The sequence below is a fragment of the Toxotes jaculatrix genome, chromosome 14, assembly GCF_017976425.1.
Source record: "Toxotes jaculatrix isolate fToxJac2 chromosome 14, fToxJac2.pri, whole genome shotgun sequence".
Taxonomy (NCBI): Eukaryota; Metazoa; Chordata; class Actinopteri; family Toxotidae; genus Toxotes; species Toxotes jaculatrix.
The window spans coordinates 20,755,340-20,776,523 of NC_054407.1; the positions used below are offsets into that span (position 1 = coordinate 20,755,340).

Below are 21,184 nucleotides of genomic sequence, written 5' to 3' on the forward strand. Positions count from 1 at the left end.
CTTATATTATGTTATACATGGTAAATGTTTAGGGAAATTGCCTATTTGATCGTTTGGTTGAAAATTAGGACCTGACAGGCGGGCGTGTTTAGCTTACTTTGCCCTCTAGCGCCAGTATTTACCCTTAGTACCAGGCTTGCTTGTTGTTCTGGTAACTCTCTAAATCAAATTATTAAGTTTATTAAACATTGTGATGAGACGGTTAGACGGTGTACAGGCAAATCATGGCTGTGTTTAGAAACAACATTTTGATATTTGTGATGTCAACATTAGTCAGCATCAAAAAACTTTCTTTTTTTAAAAAAATTGAAATTACAGTCAAAAAGGTCAGATTTAAACTCCTGAATTTAGGCAGGTTATTTATAAGCAGCTAAAATTAAAAGCCCTAACCCCTAATCTTGAAACTGCCACTCAATAATGAAGCACCTTTATAAATGTTGTTCATCCTCCTCTAACAGGACACTTGCTTTGTCTTTGTCTTGGCTCCTAAAATTGTCTTTGCACAGGTAACAAAATAATAAAACAAATAGATTAATGGATAAAGAAAGACTATGACCTAGTCTTATGTCAGTTATAAATACACTGGCCCTAATTTGTTCATGTCTGGCCAAGGTGTACTTTCCGCTCCTGCCCAGCGCAAAATGTGGGCTAACTGGATATAAAAGACATGCAGCAGAAATAGCTTAGTTAAAGACTGAAATCAGGGTCAGTGGTACAGGAGGTGCATATCATATCTGTTCCTCATATCTGTTCATGATTCTGTGTCTGAAATAGTCCTCCATATGACAGATAGGTTTGTTTTTTTGTATTATGCATTATAATGTACAAAAACACATTTACATGCAAGAGTATTTAAACATACTTTTGACTGATAAACTGTACATAAATTAACTTTTAATAAGAAATTAAAAGTTTTTGAAAAAATAAAACAAAAAATGTGGCATGTCTTTCAATGTTGTATTTTCAGCAACACATGACAAGTCAGTCATCTTTCAGGACCATTTTTATGTGTCCAGTGTTTGACACAGGTTGGTCCATTCCTCTGTTTCCAGATCAGAATCATGAATTTAGTCTTGGTTTGACAGATTACAAAATCATAACACAAATGTGCCAGCATGATCCTGTTTTCTTACTTTGTGGACTTGATTTGGTAAAACCACGTGTCCAGCTTCTCTTCTTTCCTGGCACACATTCTTAAGCTCATGTCCACTTTAATCCACTTCCCCTCACAGAGGATTGCCCTTCCCCTGTCCACCGTGAAGGCTTAGCTCAGGATAGGTCAGTCACAGTGCAACAGGCAGGATTGACACCGCGTCACTTTTCCACTCTCCCTCGCCAGGTAAACATCCACCCTTCGTCACCCATCTGTAAAGTGAAAGGTAAAGCGTGAACGCTCATGTTTTATGTCTGTGTTTTTAGAGTGAAAGCCTTTGCGTAGCCGCACAGCAGCAGAAGGATAGGGCACAGTACAGGGCCGTTAAGTTGTTGATCTGTGGCGGGATGTTGCTGTGCTTACAATGACTAACTGTTTGACTGTGTGGGACGGTCAAGACTCCTTGGTGAAGGAGAGGCAGGGCTGTCTGTGGACGATGAACCGCTACACCACTCTGAAGCAGCTGGGTGACGGCACGTATGGCAGCGTGCTCCTGGGCAAGAGCAATGAGACTGGGGAGCTGGTGGCCATCAAGAGGTGAGTGTGGCTCCAGTAAACATGCCATACACTGACATACTGTGATGTTTTGTCTCAGAGTGTTAAGCTGATTAAACCCAGAGTGGCTGCTGCAAGGTGCATTGCGTCCTAACATGGCACACGTGAACAACACAATAGATTACGAGTGAAAATGTCAAAGATTTTGTCTTTGTTTGCATCATGTGTTGCTGCTTTTGACAAGGTTTAGGATGATTTTGAAGATCAGCAGAAACAGGTTTCTAGTCAAAGCACAGCCACTTTTACTGTGACGTTTGTTCTGTGAAATATGTGGCTTATATCAGTCATATATCTAACAATGAGCTGTTTAAGAATCTGTCTATGGCAAGAAATTAATAATGAATGTTTTACGAGAGGCTCCACCAGGCACTGTTTGTAAATGTAAGGTTATAGTGCAAGCTGATACTACCGATGGCAGTGAAAGGAGTGAAAGTACACCACACAGTGTTGCCCTTAGAAGATGGGAAAGGTACTGTGAGAGTCTTTAGTAGTAAGAAAATAAGTACAAAACATCTCAATAAAGCTTTTTTAGGATGCTATGTTTTACCTAGATATTTAACAGTAATGTGGTGGCTTCAATGTACAGCCCATATTCACTGTCATAACAAGCATTCTGTTTAACTGCAACTTTATCATATCCATACCCTGTCCTGTCTGTATCTATAATGTCAAGTGTCCAATAAAGGCAAAAATGCCAAAAGAAATCTTTAGAACTAAAGAAGCAAATCAGAGGAGATTGTTTTGCATAAATTCTGGGTATTGATGTTCTTCAAACCTTAAAAAACATTTTATTTTTATTTTAGTTTCCTAAAATTGTCACAAAGACACTTTAAACAGTATTAACAATATCATAATCATCAAAATCTTGTTTTTCAACAGGATGAAGAGGAAGTTTTATTCTTGGGATGAGTGCTTGAATCTGAGAGAAGTGAAGGTGAGAATCATTACAGTCATTATACATGATACTGTATAATCAGTAACATCAATGAGTCAACTACTTTTTTTTGCTATCATTTTAAACCAACACTGATTTAATCTGCAAAATCCAGCTTTTAGCTTTGCAACATTCCTCTGGATTAAGCCAAAGTTTATATACAGTAAGAATTGTGGATGCAGTAAAGCTGCTCAGAAGTGAGTGAGCGAGAAATGTTTAAATTAACACATTAGCCTGGCCATAAAAAATATTGACAATCAGCAGTGTGACTAATTATTTTGGCAGTTTTTGTACAAAAGCCTTTGGCAGCTGAGTGAAAGAGCTAATTTCAGACACTACAGTATGCTCAGGTGTTTGAGCTAATTTACTGAGATGATGAGGTGAGTTTTAATGGCTCTCTTTAATGACTCTGTTGTATGTGTTTGTTAAATACATTGTGCTGTTAGTCTCTGAAGAAGCTGAACCATGCCAATGTGGTGAAGCTAAAGGAAGTCATCAGAGAAAATGACTACCTCTACTTTGTCTTTGAGTACATGAAAGAAAACCTCTATCAGCTCATGAAAGAAAGGTAAGAACACATCAGACACCAGAGTTACTTAAGTGCATTTATACATTATTTGTGTTATGTGTTATGTTATTTTTGTGATATAATACTGCAGTGTGTTTTTATTACCACTGGGAATGTGAGAATTATTTGGGTCAGCTTGAGTCATAATGTGTCAGTCTTGGTTTTTGCAGAAACAAGTTGTTCCCTGAGTCAGTCGTCAGAAACATGACATTTCAGATATTACAGGGACTGTCCTTTATTCATAAACACGGTAGGTGACTTCAGCACGGCCTTTTAGTACAGCTAGAAGGAAAATTGACACTGCTGTCTTTTCTCTTCTATAAAACACTGTGTTCTCAAGCTGTCAGCACTGTGTTGGTGCGCATAGTTAATTGACTAAACAGAAAACAGCATAATCTAAACCCGAAAAGTATATAAAAGTTGGACGGTTAATGAGACATCAGGCACCACAAGATTTTCTACAACCAAAAATGACTCACTTCTCTTGTGTGCTCCAGTGAGAAGAGGAGGTGTGAGTGGTACCAAAGCTTAACTGGGCAAAGTTCTGCTTCTCAGAAAAAATAAAAAATTAACACTGTTTTTAGTGCATGTGGGTGTTGGTGTTATTCCCACTTCAACAAGGCATGATTGTTTCCATAGTGTTTTTTTTTTTCTTCATCCCCTCTTTCTGTCTTTTGTCTTTTACCACTTTGCTGCTGCCAGGGAAGCTAAGATGTTTTCTGAAAATGAGATAAGGAACATTCTGTTCCAAGTATTGTCTGGCTTAGCATTTGTGCATAAGCACGGTAAGAGACTCCTGTCTTTCTCTTTTCCTTTCCATTTCCTTAAACGCTTGGCTCGGCTGTGTTTTGTCAGGTTAAATCTTTCTTGTCAGAGATGTTTTAACTCTATTTTAAAAAAAAAAACATTTAATCTAAGCATCTATAGAGACTCATGTCTTGGTTGCAGTATAAATGGTAGTAGTTGCAGTAGAAGTAGAGGCTAGAGGCAAATATTTTTTTGGTTTCATAAAATAATGCAAATCTAGACAAATATCAGCAACAGGACAGTTTTATTTGGCTGACTCGTGTTTTTCAGGGTATTTCCACCGTGATATGAAGCCAGAGAACTTGCTCTGCATGGGCCCAGAGCTGGTCAAGATTGCAGATTTTGGACTAGCAAGAGAAATCCGCTCGCAGCCACCGTACACTGATTATGTGTCCACGAGATGGTGAGGCTGATTTTTTTTTTCTGCACATAAAACACCTTCTACATAAGGAGCTGTGATGGATGTAGTTTATCTGTAGTCTGACCCGAGTCAAACGTTTGATTCACAGTAACTCCTGCTGTAATATCATTTAGCCTGTGCCTTAAAAAAACTATATTCAAATGTTCTATAAATCCGCCCCGTGTTGTTACGCCAGGTACCGAGCCCCAGAGGTTCTGCTCAAGTCCAACTCCTACAGCTCGCCCATTGACATCTGGGCCATGGGCTGCATCATGGCGGAGCTCTACACCCTCAGACCCCTGTTCCCCGGCAACAGCGAGGTGGACGAGATCTTCAAGATCTGTCAGGTGCTGGGAACGCTGAAGAAGGTGAGCCATCACAGCAGGTGCCATGTGTGGTGCCTCTGCTGTGACTGTGCACGCAACCAAACTCAGTTCATCACCTCTATGTATACTTCTTGGATAAAAGCAAAAAAAACTAACCGTGATTGTGTATTTGATGTTGTCACGAGTGCATGAGGACACACACAAGACTGCACACAAACTCACAAATGCTCTGTTTGTTGCGTCGTCCTATTCCTCGCCACATCAGTCGGACTGGCCTGAGGGCTACAACCTGGCCGCCTCGATGAACTTCCGCTTCCCAAAGTGTGTCCCCACCAGCCTCAGATCGCTGATCCCCAACGGCAGCGACGAGGCGATCGCACTGATGAAAGACATGCTGCAGTGGGATCCTGAGAAAAGACCAAGTGCAGCTCAGGTACATCTGAAGCCCATTAAGTTTTCACATAGATTGAATAAAGATAAAATATACAAAGATTAGAGTGAGTGGCGGTTACTGTCATAGCAGACCTGACATCTGGATGTACTGAGATAATGCACATCCACTGATTTCATTCAAGAGACAGACACACATCAAAATGAAAACTGTGCAGTAGTAATTGGTCTCATTAGATGTAACAGATAATATTTTTCCTTTGCTTTCTGCCATTTGCGTTCCAGGCTCTGCGGTATCCTTACTTCCATGTCGGCCAGGCGCTCGGTGCTCCATTGAAGTATTCAGAGCAGCACAAGGCTCAGGCAAAGCTGTTCGAGGCGTCTACAGAACCAAAGCCTCTGTCCCTCTGTAAGACAGACCTGGAGTCCAGCGAGCCAAGTCAGACCCAGGCAGAGCTGAAGACCTCCGGCCAATCTCTAAACCAGCCTCTACAGGAGATCCCCGTTCCTCAGGACAACACGGAGCCAACCACACAACAAGCCACACTGGGGCAGGAGGAACCTCTCAGCCTGGTGAAAAACAGGCAACCGACGAGCTGGCACACTGTCGCCGCCACTCAGGTACAGCTTCTGAATCTGAAAATGGGATCTTGTCAGGTCCTGTAGAATAGTTTTTTTCCTCCCTGTATGATCATATCAAAGCCTTCCACAAAAAGACTGTGAAATTATATCTTTCCCATTCTGAATTTTCCACCTTTCATGTGGATTTTAAACCCATTAATTTTTGAGGGAGTGTCCTATATTTAAGAAGGATAGGAGCAGATAAAGGTTCATTGGTTAATACTACTTATTTTTCACGTCAATGATAAAAATCATCTCTCCACTGTTCTCCACATCAGCAAGGAGCAGAGAACATTGTATCCAGAGTCAGGACTGGACGCAGGCGATGGGGCCAGACGTCTATCAAGTCAGTCGACAGCTGGGACGACGGTGACGACACAGACGCTGGAGTTTCCATCTCCAAAAAACCCACTATCAGCTCCCTGAAAGACAGAGCACACAATGGGCACAGCTGTCGGTTAGAGATCTTCATTTTCACGTAAAAGAGTCTTTGTCATCGTTTGAAAAAAAAAAAAGAAAAAGTAATACTACTTTTTTTTGGGGGTCTAGATTTCCAGAGTCAAAGAGCAATGCAGTTGCAAAGTTAGCAAGCAACACTGGGCTAAACAGAACTGACTCCACCACCTTGTCTGCCAAGCAGCACTACCTCCGTCAGTCCAGGTATCTGCCAGGTGAGAAAAATGATATATTGCATCTCCAGACGTGAACATTTTTTAAGCTAAGGACAAAAGCTTGTGTACAACTGACAATATGAAAACAAAAAAACGATTGTTAGCAGAGTTTTAGTTCTCTGCTTTCCCCATGGAGTACTTAGTCTACAGTACTTTATGTTACTTAAGTTGCAAAGGGAAGCAAAAACTAAGCATTACCAACTGAAGTCTGGTTGCCCATGATTCAGCTCTTCCCGGATAAGTAACACTCACCATTGTGATTAAAGGGAGTGAAACAAATTGAACACTTGTGTGAGATCAAGTGGCATTTCGGACCAAAACCAGTGACAGAAGAAAAAATACCGGACAATTCAGTTTCATTAACATAATGCATTACGGTCAAAAGCAGTACAAGATGCGCTGAGTAGAATAATGGGAAAACAACACGAAATCCTGATTGTTGCTGCATGTTGTTTCAGTCTGTTGGATCACTCTGTGAATCACAGTGTTGCTGTTTTCTAATACAAACAACTTTATAACTTCACTGATACTTTCCACATCGTGTTAGTACTGAATCTAAACAGCGTGTGTCAGAGTTTGAACAGATACAGGTTGTTTGCAAGTGTTGTGTTGTGTGTGGGCTCAGGTACAGTGAGTTAATTCTGAGCTGTCTGTCCTTTTCAGGCGTGAATCCAAAAAGCAGCTCCTCGGTAGGAAGCCAGGTGGGCGGCAGAAACCTGTGGGACAGCTCGTGCTTAACCAGAGGACAGGGCCTGGAGTTCCCTCTTAATAAAGGTAAGAAAGACTTGAGAGTTCATATTTCCTCCTCAGTGTGGTTTCTAGTTGTTTTCCTCCTCCACTCACTCCTGCTCTTCTCTTTCTCTGTTGTGATGTGGCTTTAGATGCTAGTTTTCCTAAAGTAGCAGATAAGCAGCCTATGAAGGAGAAGACCCTGGAGGATCCTGATCTTTCCAGAGGTATCACTCAAATTCACCTGCAAATGCAGGAGGCAGTGGTAGAAAATAACTAGTAAAAAGTATTTTAACCCAAGTACTGCATGAGTACAATTTTATGGTACTTGGATTTGACCTGGGTATTTACATTTGTTGTCATGTTACACTTCTACACTACATTTCAGACGGAAAACATTTTACCCTGCTACATTTATCTGACAGCTTTAGTTATTAGTTACTTTGCTGATTGACGTTTAATTAAATAAAGGATCTGAAAACTTATTGTACCACTGGACAGATGTGTAGTTCATGGGATTAGGGGTGATATGTGGGGCAGATGTCAGCAGGTCAGCATTGTTTATGCTCATAAAATACATAAATATTGGCTTAGCATTAATATGGACTACAAGTCAATTCAAACTAGAGCCTGTAAAATATAATTGTAGTTTAATGTAATATTCTGCCCCTTAAAGCTAAAGCTACATGGGAGTTGAGGACGTCATCAATGACTGACTTTGTTGTCCTCTCCAGACTTCTTCATGAGCAACACCAATAACCCAGCCAAGACTTACATATCACCTTTTCAGAGGACCGAAACAGGAGCAGCCCGACAGAGGATTACACTGGCACCGATTGGAGGCACCTCTGCTAGTGAGTCACAACAGAGAGCTTTTCATTTTCTCAGTAGCAGACAGAGGAATGGTTGAGTCAGACAGACTCAGTTTGGTTCGGTGTTGCTTGGTATCAGTCAGGCCTGAGTCAGACGGTACTGGGAATAATTCTTTGGGTCTGGAGTTTGTTCAGGTTTAGCTTTGTGGGGCGTCCTGGTGGTTCAGTATTTTCTTAAAAATAAAAGTTTTTGAGAGGACTGTTGATGATGCAGCTGTCGGTGAATACTACTATCAGAATCTAATCTGATGATTTCACTCTACCCTTTTACTCTCTTTCCTTTTGTGCATCTTTTAGTTGATCTGTCCTCAGCTGCTGATCTGAGAATTGACTGTAAAACCAAAACGTCAAAGATCTCTTCGAATAAACTTGCTTCCTCAAATGAAGGTAAAAAAAAAACAAAAGAAACATCAGCATTACAAGCACAAGAAACATAGATTCATGTTACCTTCTGAGTATTTCCGAAACACACTTTTCCTTCACTGTCACACTGATTTCAGAGTATGAGGGGTGGAGGAGCAGATCTCTGAATCCTCAGATCCCTGGATCCAGCACCATCTCTGTAGGGAAGAAAGCCTTCGCACGGAGCACAAACAACCAGGCAGTGCACGGGCGAGTTGACTGGACCGCCAAATACGGAGGTCACCGGTAGCACAGCAGTGCACTCTGCTCCACCAGTGACTCCCACTGCACTTACATCAGGACACACAGACTTGAGATGAGACATGCTGCCAACGGTGTGCAGTAATATTTCTTGATACTCTGTTGTTACATTTGCCATGTTATTAAATATTGTTCAGTGCTGTACAAGTGGGTGACTTCTATCATCAATATTTTTTAAATGATAGACTAAAAAAGTTAAATAAATTATAGTTATTTTTGTATTTGAGTGAATGTTTTATTGTACATTTTTCTTATTAAAGTACACCGACAGGTTTAAGCAAGGCACAATCACCAGCTTTGATGATTTACTTACAGTGGAACAAAGATAATCCTTCTCATTAGATACATTTAGACAAATCCTTTAACAATCACTGTGTATTTTCACAGACGTTTTCAAATGTCAGAAAAGTGAAATTTTCCTTTTCATTATCTACGTACATTTTCTTATAAAATCACATTTTAATTAATTAATTTAATTGCTTTTGCAGATGACTGTAGTACAACACTACGCAGCAGGGAATGTTTTTAATGTGTTTTTTAATGTGTTTACAGACACACAGAAAAGATACCTGTAAGTGTTTTCACTTAGATTTGTGCGGCCTCTTTAGCATCCCAGTTATGATCTTCGCCAGCATCAGTCCACTGAGAAGACATGGAAACGTTTACATCAGGACATGGTCGAAGAAGATTCTCAAGTTATTAAAAGCAGAAGTCTGTGGTCTTCATGGTGCAGTCACAAGGAAATTAAAATGTGTAATATTGGTGTGTTTTACCTGGCTAAAGTCATTAAACCAGCCGGCATGAACTTCCAGGAGTTGAGAAATCTCAGTCCCATCACTACAGCCAGAGTTCCAGAGGTGCCTGCATTTCCTCAGTGGAGGGAGACAGTTGTTGCCATGTGTTTGTGAAAGCTGCACTCGGACTGTCAAGGTTTAACAAACTGAACTTGCTCACCTAGTGACAGCCAGACATTCCTGGGATTCTGAGATGCCAGATAAGCACCGACCGCAGCCAACAGACCAAACAGGAGCCCTGCAGCCAGAGAGGTGACGCTGCCTGCAGAGCAAACACACTCGATTAGGTTTTATTTTGAAATCAAGTGTTCAATTAAGTTTGATGGATTCTCTTTTATAAAGTCTCAACTTTTACTTCAGAATTTGAGGAAATCTTGATGAAACAGATTTATTGCAGGCCTTTTGTTTCAGACCGCATCGGTTATGGAGATCAGGTAAAGCACAGAGGACAAAAGCAATCTACTGTAAAATCTCCTTCTATTGTGGTTGTGCTACGTTTTTGGTCTATCAAGGCTAATGTCAGTGGACAAACTGGTACATCTGCTTCCTCTGTGATGGACGTCTCCCCAGTGCACGGATCATTTACTTAAGTAAAAGTCCCAATACAACACTGGAAACCTTTTTAGTTACAGGTAAACATCCTGTATTCACGATCCAACTTAAGAAGAAGTACATAAGTCTTAACTGTGAAATGCACTTAAAGTATGAAAAGGAAAAGTTCTGCAGTATAATATATTATTATGTGTGACATTATTAGATTCATCTTTCTGTAGCTGCTTTGAGGTGGAGCTGGTTTTAACTACTTTACATACAGTTAGGTAGTTTAGTCCAGCAACCTAGGGGTCAGACACCCTCCTAAGGTTCCCCAGATTTGAAAATAAATAAATAAAATATAAATAGAAAAAAAATCTGTTGTTGGAACCCCCCTTTTTTCCAAATATTGTTTAATTTCACATCTGAAGTTTAGTGGAGTAGAAATTAAATTTAAAAAAAGCATAACTCAACTGAAGTAAAGTGAAAAGCGTAAATGTTCTGCTTTTCCCAGTATGATGGTTGAAATTTGATGCAAACTGGGTGCGATTCTGAGTAACATCAAACCTGTTTTCAGTTATATCACAGTTACATGTCTAAGAGTCAGTGAGTCTCACCTACCTGCTCTCACATAACCAATGATTCCTCCTACTGACACCAGGGCAGAGTAACTGAAGCCAGCCCAGTCCACAGCCATGCCCCGAAACAACCTGCAGCTGTTACCAAGAGGAGAACACGTCGTGTTTAACCGTCGTGTTTGACACTCAGGTCGAGAAGATTTACCAAAGGTTTCAACATCAATTAAACCAAAAAAACCCCAAAATATTATCCAAACAAATTTCAGACCTGAAAATCCAAACTTCCGAATGTTTTCACTTCCGGGGTCACGTGAATGCATTTCAAAATAAAACGATGTTTTACAGGATACATACTCGATAATATACTTTTAAAACAACAACTACTACTACTGCTACCCATTAATAATAACAATAACAATAATAATAATAATACATGTGTTGATAATTTAAGCGTTTTCACCAGTACTACAGGGAAGAGAGGATCCCTCAACATCATCGCCAACTACATCCTTCAAAATGATCATACAGTTGAATCACCACCTCTGTAAAAGTTTCAACATAATCTGAGCATTATAACCTTCATTAAGTGAGGATCTAGTGCAGGACTATTGTATTAGACTGAATTAGTTTTATCTCAGTGTACCTAATAAAGTGAAGTGTGCATTACAAAAACAAAAAAAGAAGTAGCTAGACTATGCTTTATCGCCTCCTTGTGGTAGCCATCAGCAAATGCATGTTGGACTATAATTTAAAAAAAAAAAATCAAAACACGAATCAAGATTAATGGAACCAATTATACAGTGATCCTAGTTGGGCAAGTGACCAGGCCTGGCTCTCAGATGAAGCAGGATCATGCTGCTATTTATCTGCTCTTTGCATTAGTGAGGAGAGCTCACAAGAACGTCTTAAGGTGCACTAAGTCAGAGAACTATCTAACTAGTGACAACTAGTTAGGCTAGTGAAACTAGATAAGGATGAGAGCTGGACTGCTGAGCAGGCAATGACATTCAGATCAAAGCACTGACCACAGCAGCTTAGCCTGAGTGATGCCTCAGAGTTTCTGTTCTTTGCTTAGAAGTGTGTTAGGTCAGTTTAAAGGTAGAGAAATGCATGGATTATAAAACATTTTTATTTTTCTCCATCTCATTTTCCATCATCTTTTTTTTTCCGGTGTTGACAAAAAAAATATTTTATCACAAGAATACACTCAGAAATTGAAAGCTGTCAAACTGGGGCTTGTCACCTCCCAGTGCTAATCACAACATGTAAAGGCATGTTTGACCAAAAAAAGAAGTCCAGATTTAAAACTGCATGGAAAGTTGTTAAAAGATTTTTTTTTTTATTGCTGCCCATTTTATTTTCCACCGTCCTTTTTCTTCTTTTTGGGTTTGCTCTCATCTTCTAGAACGACTTCTTCTGTTGCAATTCGGACTCTCTTCGTCTTCGACAGTTCTCGAGCAAGTTCTGTGGACAGACCAAAACAGATGGTGGATGTTAACAAGACACAGAAAACGTATGTGAAATCCTGAAGCGTTGTAATTATTTAGTGGAAGACAGTTAAACATTCTCCTTTTGAGCTTGAAATTTTCCAGCACAGCTAGTTCTCCACTGGCTATTACTGTTCTAACTTAATTCTGCACTGAATGTAAATTTAAACTCCTGAGTGGGAAAATGTTCAGCTAAATATAAAGGTTAAGATCTTTTCTGCAGCCAGTTTGTTCTTATTCCCCTTTTCTCCACATAGAAAATCAACAAAAAAAGACCAAAAATCAACAACCACACTACACCAGCTATCATCTGTTCCTGCTGTTTCTTCCACAACATGATTATAAAGTGAAATGAAAGTCAATGTTTGCAGGGTGTCACCTTCAGATGTTGTCGCCTCAGCTGCTGGTTCCTCAGGGGTCTGAGGCGCTGATGAAGGCTTCCACAAGGCGAGGCACGTCAGTCTGGCTGTTGTGTTCACTTCCCCGAGGAGGGTGGGAGGCTCCAGCTCCTGTTGGACAGCAGCGGGGCATCACTAGATAATCAGCAGTGCAGCAGGTAACAACAGTGTAATTTTGCTAATCTTTGTTTACAGACTTGTTCATGTAACAGAAGGTTTTATTATGTCTGACATTTTACTGCTCATCTGATTAAATCTGAACAATTAATCTGATTTTAGCCTTTATTGGTGTTAAAGAACTTAATTACTCTGTTTTGCAAAGTAAATATGTAGTTTGTCAACAGGTTAGGACCATAAGGGAAAGTTTGCTACTGTAAATGTTTTGAATTCGGTTGAAGTTACAAGTAAATGGCTTCAAACACTAGAGACGTGCCTCTTTAAGATGGAGTTTCCACATTTTGATGAATCCGTCATTTGAAGCTGTCACCATCACACAGTAATCCTCCATATTGAAACTGTCGACAGCTTTGACCCTGATACCAAAAAAAGAATAGCTATTATGAGTTTTAATTTTTAGCAAAACAACATAGAAATACATCAACAACATAGAAATTATACATATAACTTCAGAAACGCAGCGCCAAATAACTTAAGTACATACTGAAAACATCTGCACCTAAAAACATTTTATGAAATTACCTGGTTTCATGAGCCTTGAATTCACACACCCATTTCTCTTTTCCCATGTCACATAACCTCACAATTTCATCATCTCCTGCGACAGCCAGGATGGAGTTCTGCAAAACAAGCAGGATTACAACATCTCTTTAAACCTACAGGTGGTATATTGTTATTCTTAATTAATAACTGTTATCTTTTGGCGGGATCACTAAGCAGACACCAATTATAACAACCATGGTCTCAGAGTAATAGTCGGAGAACTCACATTTAAGAACTTAACAGATGAGATTCTTTTGGGGTTTGTAACTGTTCCTGTCACAGAGGCCGTCTCCAGGTCGTAGATGTTCATCTGGTCATTTATCACCACCACATATTTATCCCCATCTGGAGACCATCTAACTATGTGTGCATCTGTTAAAAATGTCGAGAAAAAAATAATTTCAGGTCATTTCTAACATACAAATACCTCGGAAAAACAGTCCGTTTGTTAACTTCACCAAAACAACTTACTCTGTTTTATGTTTTTGATGAAGGCTGATCTTCCATTAATCAGATTCCATGTTCTAAAAGGATAAAAAAGATGCGACTGTCAATTCTGATTCCTTGTTAAATGAAACATCTGGAGCAGAGCTGTGGATTTTACCTGAGAGTCTTATCTGTCCCAACTGAGAGTACAAGTTTCCCCGATGGATGGACGGACAGCGATGTGACGTGACCTCTGATGAAAACAAAAGGATGAAGCAAGTTACTACTTATCCGACAAAATACAAGACCACAATCACAATCAATGTCAGTGTTTCTACTGCACCTCTCTTTGTGTGCTTACTTGTGAGCTTTGATGGACTTCAGGCACTCCCACTTCTTTGTGCTCCACACACACAGGAGTCCGTCCTCTCCTCCGCTCAGTAAATGAGACGTCCCATAAAACTCCAGGCAGGTGATGGTGCCTGTGCAGTTACAGTGAGGTTTGAGTCAGATGTTCAGATCACAAGAGACTGTATGAAATTTCTGTAGAGTGTAGCAAATAGTAGAAAGTAAACAAGGTTTATTTGTTCAATTCTTCTGTGATGTTTCACACTTCTTGTACCATAATGGCAATAAAAGATCAAGAAGGAAAATCATCTTTAATCAATCTTCATCTTTATTCTTACTGACCTTCCACATACAGAATCCTCTCTCTCAACTGCATCCTTAATTTTTTAATGTAGAAAGTTAAATAATGTTGCATGAATGTTACCACAGACTACAGACTCTTTTAAGATGACCAAATCAGAAACACAAGCAGTCTAAGGGCTGTGGGGCCACACTATTCCAAAGCTTCTTGTCCAGCGTTGCACATTTAATCCATATACATAACTCAAAGATCTACCAGAGATACTCACCATCATGATGCAGCAAAGCACCGTGTTCAATTCCCTTCTTCATATCGTAAAGCTGCATGGTCTCATCTTTGCTGCCTGTAACAACAAACCTCTCGCTGGCTGCCACAGCTGATATGGATGCTGTGTGGGCGTGATGTGTGAAGTCTGCCTTCGCCGTCCACTCCTACATGACAAGAAAAAGCACGAAGGGATTGAAAAATAATAGTTGAAATGCTCCAATTAAACATGAAACCTTTTGAAATAACGTTAGACACAGATTATCGCTGTGTAGGACTACCCATCAATCCCAGTGACAGCTCTGTTTAGCCAACGAACAGGAAATACAATGCAAATACAGTGTTGGATACTGACAGTTGCACACAATACACTACAAAGCAAAAGCTTCCAACTTACTGTTTCGTCCGTTTTCACTCGGTAACCAAAGGCGATCTGCTCGTAGCTCCCAGCAATCAGCTCCAGTACAGGTGCCATGCTGCCACTCACAGCTACAGCGGGCTAAGCTAGCCAGTTAGCTTTCTTCAAACTTCAGCTTTCTCCGTCTAAAATGAGTCGCCTGGTTTCAGCGACATCTAACGCGGGTCCAAACAAAGACCGCCACGAGAAACACAAAGGAAATAAACTATGTAAACAGCGTGGTAACGCCCTTTAATCAACTTGTCTGTAGCTGCTTTTGCTAAACACACTTCCAAACCCAAAACAACGTGTGCAGCTGTTGCGCTTGCGCAGAAAGTCAACTTCGGTTCATCTGGTGGACTGTGGTTTTCAAAATAAAAGCCGGTGCCCTGGAGCGTCAGGGATTCGTGCTGTTTTTTTTTTTTAATGTGACAGTGTTTGCATTGATTTCCATTACTTTTCATAACTTTTCTGATATGTACTATACGGAATACTAAAATTAAAACAACCCCCAAAAAGTGGCCTATTCCCGGTCTAATTTAGCATCTTAATTCTCAAATGTAGAGCAATTTGAGGAGTTGAGATGTTTAGAACAATGTAAAAAAAAATTTATGAAAGTGAAGTGGGTCATTATGGAGACTGGAGATTTTACAAGACTATCAGTGGCTTTAGTGGCTGTTTCTAGCAAAATATCATAATCATAATTTTTCTGGAGCGCAGGTTCGAAAAATTACAAGCAATTTCACAAACCTTTAGGAAAACTCAATCTAAAGCGTTTGTGTCTTCTACAGTAACGAATTTACGTCTATGAAAACTATACTTTCTTTACAGTAAGTTTATTACTAAGAAATCCACGGGATCAGTCCTCTTCCAAAATCAGAGGGGTGGGAGCCCGGGCGTTTTCCTGTCTTGTAATTGGCTGGTTCTCCAGGAAACGTCATGATTGACGCCTGAGATAACTGTCCCCACGAAGCGGAAAAACTCCGTTTTCTCGGAGGATGCGACAAGTCAGAGCATTTAATTTCCACGAAACAGGAACATGGCAAAGGGGTAAGTTTCGGATTCCATATCAAGGAGACGCATGAAAAGAACTTTGAAAAGTTTTTCTTGAGTTCTTTTGTTTCTTCTCTGCAGAGAGGTGACACTTTCAGCTCTCTTTCGACCTTCTTAACACACTGACTCCATTCAAGACAGAAATATTTTTTGTAAACAGCGGCTACTCTGTAACACTACACTCCTGAAGGTTTGTGTTACTGTTCATTAGGTGTAAAAGGTTTGGTTTGTACGCTTTGTTCTTCCTCTTCTCTTATGAATGTCCCTGTGGTTCAGACCACCAGCTGTTCTCAGTGAAGATTACAGGTTTGTACAGTGGAGAATATCTGGATGTTGTTTGTTAGAGCAAAGGGTTGTTGTTTGGATGTGAGTGCAGCAGGGTCTGGTAGTGATTAGTGGACTGAGTTATACAACAGAACAATCAGGACAAGGCTGAGTAGAACCAGCCTCTTCTGTAGCTGTTCTGCAGCCGTGCCCAGGCTAAATTAAGAACAGAGGAGTTTCTGTCTCAGTAAGTGCCTGTTCCTGTCATTTGGTTCTTACTTTTCTTTTTTTTTTTTTTTTTACCATGTGTGCCATCTGCCTTATGGCAGGAAGGGCGTGGCAGTTCTAATTTTTGAGATACTTCTAATTGCAGTGTCCTTTCTTAAGGACGATGCACAGTGTGGTGAGATGGAGCAGATACAAAGGTTTTAAACCTATGAAAGCAGCTGCTTGTAGTTTTAAATTATATCCTGAATCATATTTGTTTGGTCAAGTGCTCGGGGCACTAGAGGAACTTAACTTGTAAACATGTAAAGCTTTAATCTCACATTACACCCTATGCATAGAGCCATGTAGGTGTAACCTAATGATGGAGGTGTGGTCATTATCCAAGGTTTTCCCCCACTGGCTTGTCAGCTGTCTCTGTGAGCATTGTGTTGTCCAACAAAAGAAAACACTAGCCTCAAGGAAAGAAAAACAACAACAACAACTGAAAGGCTCCGGTGGCCGTACAGGCTTCAGGCATTTCAAAAACTGCAAATTACAGCTTCTGTAGGTGATTTGGCTCTCCCATGTATGAGAATCTAGGAGCAATGTCGACTAGATTTTAATGTAGACGCGTACATTCAGAGTTCCTATATGTATCAAGATCATTTTTAGTAATGTACTTAAATGGAAAAGATTGACAGAATAGCATGTGCAGATGTTGACTCCTGGAATTTTCTATATTCAACACAACTCAGTCACAACGCTCGTGTTGTGATAGTGTTTTATTTGCAGAGATTTTGAGATTTCTGGTACCTCAGCTACAAATAAAACCAAATCTGCCTGCAACAAAGAAACAGCTAAGGTTAAAGGGTGTATTTTGATGTGATTTGGGTGAACTGACCCTTAACTTGTAGATAATGTTATACGATTGGTCAAAGCCAAAATTAGGTCCTAGATTACATTATCAGCTTGTTTTCAGATTGTTTCAGCTGTTGAATTAATCAGCAGCAGTTTTAGAAAAGAGAGAACTCTTTCAAACTCATACTGGCTGTGAAAAGAAAATTAGACTTGCCCTTCATCATTAATTCCTCCTCCCAGGGTATAACATGAAGGAGGACACCTCACTTGTAGAGGATAGAAGATGCTGTGGAGGAACAGCATCTGCTGTAGTCGTGAAGATTTGAATATTTATAAAACTTGCTGCTGGAAAAGACCAAGTAGGTCAGTCAAGGAAAAGAAACAAAATCACAAAGTCAGTTGAAGGACATCACATCCTAGTTAATCATTTCTGTGAATGGTGAAAACATGCTAATCTTTGAACTGATTAACCAAAACCCTAACCCAAACCATAACCTAATTCTAACCAAAAGAGTTTTGTCCACAGAAGACTGGCTCACTGTTGTACATTTTTGTTTGTTTTTCATAGCTATTTTGTCACTACTTCTACTACTACCTTATTTACTTTGTTTGTTTTCTTTTCACAGTAAACAGGCCGACGAGGAGCTCACCAAGGTGCTAAACCAGCTCTGGCAGCTGGATACCAACCGCCTCAGGCCCGGGACTGATTATATTATTTCCCTCCAGGTCAGAACTAGACGTCTGCCATCATTGCTTCTCTGCTATGCAAAACATTCATTCAAAGATAAAAATATTATTTGCAAACCCCATCTGGACCAGAAGCCAGCTCATCATAGAGCTCAACACTGTGGTGTCACCTGCAGCAAATGGAATCCATTCCCACCAGTTAGCTGCCAGTGCAGATGACTGGAGCCTCCCTTACAGGCATTATGACATCACATAAAAACTAGAATCTAACAAATCATCATAAGAAGCATGTGCTATAATAAAATAACTAACAAGACTGATACTCTACAGCCATTCTAGTGGCTCTGTCTGGCTTCACCTAGGAGCAAAACACTAATGTCAGCGTAGTGACATGCACAATAACAAAACATCACAATCACAATACTAGCATGTTACTGTTTAGCAGGAAGTGTTTACCATCTTAACCAGCATGCTATTATTTGCTAAACCAGTGTTAGGAAACCAAAAATGTATTACAGTCTTGAGCAGCACATGAATGATTTTTCCAAATTTAAAGGCAATCCTTCCAGTGTAGCCTGACAGCTCTTCCTGCAGGGCTGGACTCTTAGTCTCATTAGGCTTCCATCATGCTAAGATTGTGCAAGGGATGGTCAGTATTACCAGTTATGAGCCAGTTTTCCTTCCCTGTGTAGTTGCAACATGCTTTCTGATGTCTGTCTCTGCATGTGTTTTATTCAGGGGAGGGCAGGTTATGTGGCTCAGGGCAGTAACTATGCCAGAGACAGAGCCAGTGCTCCACTCTTCACATATGTCAATGAAGATAAACTCAAGAGTATTGCAACATATGCACGTAAGTAGCCGTTCATGTCATTTTTTTCCCCCATTACACTTCTCATGTTTCTACACTTTTAACAAGCACATGTCCTTTATATGCAGATTTCATCAGCTTGCTGGACAACTATGAGATGGCCACAGGTGTGTCAGAGACGGTCACTTCAGAGGAGCTTAAAGAGAACAAGCTGTTCATCGATGCCATACTGGAGACTGATGTCATGAAGGTGCAGTAACTTTAAGAGAGGCAATCATCTCTGAAACACATCTGTCATCACAGACTGTAATGCTCACACAGAATTACAGCACACTGATCCTACACAGCAGATGTTTACACTCCGGGTTGCCTCCTGAAATGTTGAAAGAGTTCCAGGCTGTTGTTTACTGTTAGGTTTGAGGATTTGAAGTTAATGTGAAGGTGGCTTCCAAGAAAATCGGGTGTCAGCCTTGGTGGCTTGAGAGTTAATTCTTGGAAATAGTAGAAATGTTTTGAGCAGTTTCCAAGATCAAGAACATTCAGTCTCAAATGTAGGAATGTTCGAGTCTGACTGTAAGATCGAGACTGTTGTAACTGTCAGTATGTTCTCGTTGCAGTACACTGTCTTTCTGGTGTTTCTTTGTCCATATTCATCACCTGGAAGCCTGAAAAGTCATTATATGTTGTTTATTTTGTTTCTTTACAGTGTGCTCACAAATACCTGGTCAGGAAGGGGCAATCGCCATCAGACCCTGCGCAGTTCAAGAGGCAGCTGTATGACATCTGGTTCCGCCTTTACCACAGGGAGAGGAGTGGAGGGTGAGTTTCACTGTAACAGGAAGGGGAGCTGCTGTAGTATGTTAAGAGACGGTCCTTTGGGTTAGAACAAAGAGACTAGTTTAATGATATACAGAATGCCTCTTAGAGGTCAGCCTTTACCAGCTTCAGGGCTAGTTTTTTGCAGATGAACCAGCTGATATGGAGAGAAGGAAATTTCCTCCCCAAGAATCAATAAAGAATTTAAAAATATATACATGTGTAAATACAGTGATGCAGAAAGTCTACATTTAAACCTGTGTTTTCCTGTATGCAGCGTCCATGCTTTGAGGCTGGAAAGAGAAAAATATGAATATATAAGGACAAGTAAATCTGAGCGCTAGGTCCAATAACTAAATTTTTCTGGAGCTTTTAATTGCATCTCATGGTCATCATCATTTATGCTCAGCTGTCATCTGAAAAATAGCTTGTTAATAGACTTTTCCTGTTAAGGTTAATCAAAACTGTCAGGTACTGTCTTTTGTTTAAGCAGCAAAGGAAAAACAGTAGACAAGAGAGAAAAAAACTTAAATAGGACAAATGAGGACATGCATGGAATCTTAATAAACCTATTACTGGACATACTGACTTTATTTTCCTTGTAGTGAAGATTCTTGTGGATTTGAACATGTGTTTGTTGGAGAAACCAAATTCGGCAAGGAGATCATGGGTCTGCACAACTGGGTCCAGTTCTACCTGCAGGAAAAACACAAGCATGTTGACTACAAAGGTTACAAAGCAAGAGACAACAAAGACACAGTAAGAAAATACTCTGTCCCCTAATGCATTGTGGAGATATTGGACACACTGAACAGTACTGCCACTGAACAGCGAATGAGTGCATTTATTAATTAACTATTTTTTGTCATTGTGTTATAGCCTGATGAAGACGACCATGTCTTGAACCTGCAGTTCAGCTGGAAGGGCTTGGTGAAGCCGGTTGGCGGCTCCTTCATTGGTGTCAGTCCAGAGTTCGAGGTCGCTCTCTTCACCATCATCTTCCTCATGTCGACAGAGAAGATGACGTCTGTGGTGGTGAAGGTGGATGAGTACATGCTGGAGCTGGTTGTGTATCGGCACGGGCGATCCATCGGCACATCTTTCCCTAAACTGCTCAGCAGCAACAACAGGGATTTGTAACACGTCACCACACAGGCTATCAGCAGTCACGTTAAATTTACATGTTTTTTGCTTTGACCTAATTTCTATGCAGTATAATCTCAAAACAAACCTGGGTCAGGTTCTCTTTGCACTAAACAGGCTTTAACTATCAATAACAATCAATAGTTTTTGCTTAAACATCCTGATCTGGAATTATATCATGGATGGAGCATAATTTGTTATTAAAAACATTTCCGTAATATTCTGTATATTATTGTGGAGAAAATAAAACTGTCTGTGTTTAACTACTGCTTGCATGTTTATTTTCCCCTGTTAGAAAGATAAGTCAATGAGTTGGCAAGATTTAGAGAGACACAACACAAGCCTAACAGTTAGACTTGGAAGTATCCTATATAATATTTTTTAACTTTTTCCCCCGATTTTGGTCTGTCAGGTA

General features: G+C 40.2%; 4 protein-coding genes and 1 long non-coding RNA gene across 5 annotated transcripts; 2 read left to right on the forward strand and 3 right to left on the reverse strand.

The window, feature by feature from the left end:
• Positions 1 to 445: 445 nt before the first annotated feature.
• On the reverse strand, positions 446 to 8,610 carry LOC121193807. The gene is made up of 4 exons (XR_005895320.1): positions 8,475 to 8,610; positions 5,437 to 6,176; positions 4,966 to 5,150; positions 446 to 1,365 (listed from the first exon to the last, which is right to left on the reverse strand). It is a non-coding gene; the product is annotated as an uncharacterized LOC121193807 (long non-coding RNA).
• Positions 1,590 to 8,678, forward strand: LOC121193806 (serine/threonine-protein kinase MAK-like). The gene is made up of 15 exons (XM_041056267.1): positions 1,590 to 1,690; positions 2,588 to 2,642; positions 3,089 to 3,210; positions 3,913 to 3,995; positions 4,288 to 4,420; positions 4,614 to 4,785; positions 5,009 to 5,176; positions 5,419 to 5,754; positions 6,033 to 6,211; positions 6,304 to 6,425; positions 7,089 to 7,199; positions 7,307 to 7,381; positions 7,889 to 8,008; positions 8,324 to 8,413; positions 8,527 to 8,678. The coding sequence occupies exons 1-15, from the start codon at positions 1,590 to 1,592 to the stop codon at positions 8,676 to 8,678; spliced, it is 2,019 nt and encodes a 672-aa protein (XP_040912201.1).
• Positions 8,679 to 8,902: 224 nt separating this feature from the next.
• On the reverse strand, positions 8,903 to 10,904 carry LOC121193805 (transmembrane protein 14C-like). The gene is made up of 5 exons (XM_041056266.1): positions 10,861 to 10,904; positions 10,636 to 10,730; positions 9,644 to 9,745; positions 9,463 to 9,550; positions 8,903 to 9,331 (listed from the first exon to the last, which is right to left on the reverse strand). The coding sequence occupies exons 2-5, from the start codon at positions 10,709 to 10,711 to the stop codon at positions 9,271 to 9,273; spliced, it is 327 nt and encodes a 108-aa protein (XP_040912200.1). The 5' UTR covers positions 10,712 to 10,730; positions 10,861 to 10,904; the 3' UTR covers positions 8,903 to 9,270.
• A 1,030-nt stretch (positions 10,905 to 11,934) lies between these two features.
• Positions 11,935 to 15,262, reverse strand: pak1ip1 (PAK1 interacting protein 1). Its single transcript, XM_041055291.1, has 10 exons — positions 14,934 to 15,262; positions 14,541 to 14,703; positions 13,985 to 14,105; positions 13,802 to 13,876; positions 13,669 to 13,721; positions 13,424 to 13,569; positions 13,177 to 13,274; positions 12,911 to 13,010; positions 12,459 to 12,588; positions 11,935 to 12,056 (listed from the first exon to the last, which is right to left on the reverse strand). The coding sequence occupies exons 1-10, from the start codon at positions 15,009 to 15,011 to the stop codon at positions 11,947 to 11,949; spliced, it is 1,074 nt and encodes a 357-aa protein (XP_040911225.1). The 5' UTR covers positions 15,012 to 15,262; the 3' UTR covers positions 11,935 to 11,946.
• A 588-nt stretch (positions 15,263 to 15,850) lies between these two features.
• Positions 15,851 to 21,029, forward strand: LOC121193804 (poly(U)-specific endoribonuclease-C-like). Its single transcript, XM_041056265.1, has 7 exons — positions 15,851 to 15,983; positions 17,942 to 18,041; positions 18,741 to 18,852; positions 18,939 to 19,060; positions 19,517 to 19,629; positions 20,232 to 20,385; positions 20,506 to 21,029. The coding sequence occupies exons 1-7, from the start codon at positions 15,973 to 15,975 to the stop codon at positions 20,764 to 20,766; spliced, it is 873 nt and encodes a 290-aa protein (XP_040912199.1). The 5' UTR covers positions 15,851 to 15,972; the 3' UTR covers positions 20,767 to 21,029.
• Positions 21,030 to 21,184: the final 155 nt, after the last annotated feature.